The 3482-nt window shown below is 39.5% G+C and overlaps 1 protein-coding gene across 1 annotated transcript; it reads right to left on the bottom strand.

Moving 5' to 3' along the window:
- Positions 1-599: 599 nt before the first annotated feature.
- Positions 600-3236, bottom strand: LOC109179844 (polygalacturonase-like). Its single transcript, XM_019329323.1, has 4 exons — positions 2787-3236; positions 1404-1693; positions 1099-1327; positions 600-959 (listed from the first exon to the last, which is right to left on the bottom strand). Exons 1-4 carry the CDS (start codon positions 3234-3236, stop codon positions 741-743), a joined length of 1188 nt encoding a protein of 395 aa, XP_019184868.1. The 3' UTR covers positions 600-740.
- Between the last annotated feature and the right edge of the window lie 246 nt (positions 3237-3482).

The following is a 3482-nucleotide window of genomic DNA, read 5'->3' as shown; positions in this document are numbered from 1 at the left end:
GTGGTTTTTCTCAATTTTGTCCTAAACGACTTTGGTGACCTAATATCGTCCAAGACTTTTGTGTTTCGCTCAATTTAGTCCCAGACTTTTGTGTTTTTGCTCAATTTAATCCCTCATTTGTTATTCTGTCCATTTGGTGTTAAATAAATAGACAATTCAGTAATTTTAATATTGGCATCTCTTTACTCATAGACATGTGAACTGCGAAATCCCTTTTTTTTTTTTACGAATTACTCACAGAATTACTCCTAAGACTGCGAATATAAAATTAGATTTGCAGGTCCGGGAGTAATTCTGGGTGTAATAATTCGTACAAGAAAGAGGAATTTCGCACTTCACAAGTTGAAAGTAAAGAGAGATCAATATTGACATTACTGAATTATCCTTTTATTTAACACCAATTTGACAGAATAACAAATGGAGGACTAAATTGAGCGAAACACAAAAGTCCGGGACAATATTAGGTCACCAAAGTCGTTTAGGACGAAATTGAGAAAAACCACTATAGTTGAGGACGATTTTGGGTATTAACTCATTATATTATTCGAAAAGGCAAATGTATATATAGTATTATACTATTATTGTGAGTATGATATACATTTTGTACGTAGTAAGGCCAAATGAGGCTAACACAGACGCCAACATACAGCTTCAACTATAAATGACAAATTAAATTATATTAATTACTTCATCAATTCAATCATCTGAAAATTAAAGCTAGCATGTATATTTTGAATCGCTTAGAGGCAGCTAGCCGGCGTAACTAAACCGGAAGATGTCCCTCCGGCGTTAGAACATGAGGCTTGAGCCGGGTGATCTTTGTATGTCAAGTTTACATCGCCCAACGTTATGCCATTGCATGGTTCTGTCTTGCTACAATCGAACGTCACCGCCACTTCCGTCGCTGATATACCATGTATGTCCTTATACTTTATGTTGCTTATCTTCACGCCCGAGCCCTACATGTCATAATTAATCATATATAAAACATCTTTAATTAGCATCGAAACGTCATTTTTTGTTTTTTATGTTTTTAAGGTAGTTTTGAGGATAATGGTGGAACAAGCTAAGGAATATAATATGCATGATTAACCGTACCTGATGAGGACAATTTTGGTGGTTAGGAGAATAATTTTGGTCGATGATGATGGGGTGTTTAACGTTAGACATAAATGCGTGTTGGAAAACAACATTTTTCACAAATCCATTGCTTGGCCTTGCCCACGTTTTGATCCTCAATCCATTTTGAGTGCCGGTAAAAGTTATCGTTTTAACCGTCACATTTTGTACTCCACATTCATGCTCTTTCCAACCTAAACTCCCAATGCTGCACACAAATTAAACATGTAATTAAAGGCCGCAATGGAATCGAATTATATTGTTTGTTTAAGAATTTGACCGACCTGATCCCGTGGCCTGGGCCGCATGCGATGTTTTCAATCCACAAGTTGGAGTTCCCCGGGCCGATGGAGATACAGTCGTCACCAGTGCCGATGTGGGAATTCAAGATTGTGACACCTGTCGACAACTGCACGTGGATTCCGTCGGTGTTGGGGCTGTTTCCGGCAGCCGACACCTTCACTCCTTGTAACTTGGCGTTATGGCAACTTTCAATGCGAATGTGAAACTTTTGACTGTTTTGTGAACTTAGTCCGTCGATAACAATGTTGTTTGAGTTGTAAAACGCCAGTGTCTGTACATAAATACGTACGTATATATTTACCAAAAGTTAGAAAAATAATAATAAAACCAAACCTAAAATAAGGGTCAAATAGATAATCAAACTGCACATGATAATGCAAATAAGTTATTGAACCTATAAAATAAAAAAAAAAGTTAACAATTGAATTCCTAAACTAACCAATTTTATACAATTAATTCAATTTGCAAGTTGTGCCCGTTGTCACCCTAAATTTAAAATATTTTTTAAAAATAATTATTAAAAAAAAAATAATAATTATTTAAAAAACGTCAAATTGATTATCGGAGACCAACTACAATTTCTCGTAATCGTTCCCAGATTATGTCGACGACGGGTTTGACGGTGATCCAGACGTCCGATCATGGTTCGGCTGCCGTGGATGGTCATCTGGCGGAGTCACGAGCGTCCGGCCCTGGTCCAATCTCTGATTTTCCGGGAGACAGTGCGCAGCCGGCGACTTTCCAGCGAACCGAAGAGACTAACAATGAAAAAGATGTTGTCGTTGGTCTCGGCTTGGTCGCGGCTACCTGTTCAACCGGCCTAAGTTCACTTCGAAGACCCCAAGCGGAACCCTAGCTCCGGCCACCGAAGACGTGTCTTCTGTCGCGGTGGTCTTGCTAATGCTTCGCGATCGGCAGGTAGTCCTAACTCGGTGGTTCAGCCTTTGGTGGTTAGTGATGGTATAGGCCAATGACTGCCAGTGCTCTCACTTCTTCGGCGGTGGTCGTGTCTGCACCGGTCGCTGCTGAGGGCGGTGCTTTCGGCGTCGGAGCTTCGTTTTGGCGTAGAAAGCAACCAAAAGTACAGTGGAAGCTTGGCGGGAGACCGAGACCTGGATCTGTTTTTTTCTTTTAAATAATTTTTTTTTTAAAAAAATATTTTAAATTTAGATGACTTCTTAGAAACTCAAAACACCTGCAAATTGGGCTAATCGAATAAAATTGATTAGTTTAGAAATTCAATGGTAGTTTTTTTTTTAGGTTTAGTAGCCTAATTGCTCGTGTCATGTGTAGTTGGTCTATTTGACCTTTATTCCTAAAATCATTACATATATATGCATATTGAAGATTGTGTATGTACGTACCCCAGCTCCATTAGGGCAACTCTTGCCGGAGTTTTTGCAGGACCAAAGAGCAGCGCCCTTGGCATCTAGGGTTCCGCCGACGATGGAAACTCCGGTCACCCTTACAAATTTGATCCAATTATCAGCCTTTCCAATCACATTGTAGTCAGATGGGGCCACAATGGTTCCATCTATTTGAAACCTTATGGCCTTGCTCTTGCATATTTGGCCCTCAAATGTAGTCGCACTACCCAGTAGGAACCTCCCCGGCGGGACGTAAACGGTGGCCGGGGAAGTGGAGGCACAGGCCGCCGCCCATGCGGCCAAAAAGGCCTTGTTGGAGTCACTCTTACCATCGCCTTTTGCTCCATAGCTTTGAACGTTGTAATTGGCATTGGCTGCTAGTGTAGATGTTACGTATAAAAAGGTCATGAAGACAATAAGTGAGAAGCAATGTTTGCACACATCCATGTTTGTATGTATATGATGATGGATTGTATGTATTGTAGAAAGATAAAGAGCAGTGGTGATAAGTTGAAGAACATAAGAGAGTATTTATAGGCATATATGCCAAAGATATGAGCATTATTAGGATTCCGTGTTCTAGATAAATTAGAATTTATTTTCCCTCTCCCTATATCATTAGGAATATTATCATTTATTATTTCTATCCTGACTTGGATTCTTTGTATTCCTGTATAATATAAATATATAATT

Source organism: Ipomoea nil, unplaced genomic scaffold (assembly GCF_001879475.1).
Source record: "Ipomoea nil cultivar Tokyo-kokei standard unplaced genomic scaffold, Asagao_1.1 scaffold0980, whole genome shotgun sequence".
Lineage (NCBI taxonomy): Eukaryota > Viridiplantae > Streptophyta > Magnoliopsida > Solanales > Convolvulaceae > Ipomoea > Ipomoea nil.
This window is presented reverse-complemented; position numbering and strand designations above follow the sequence as displayed.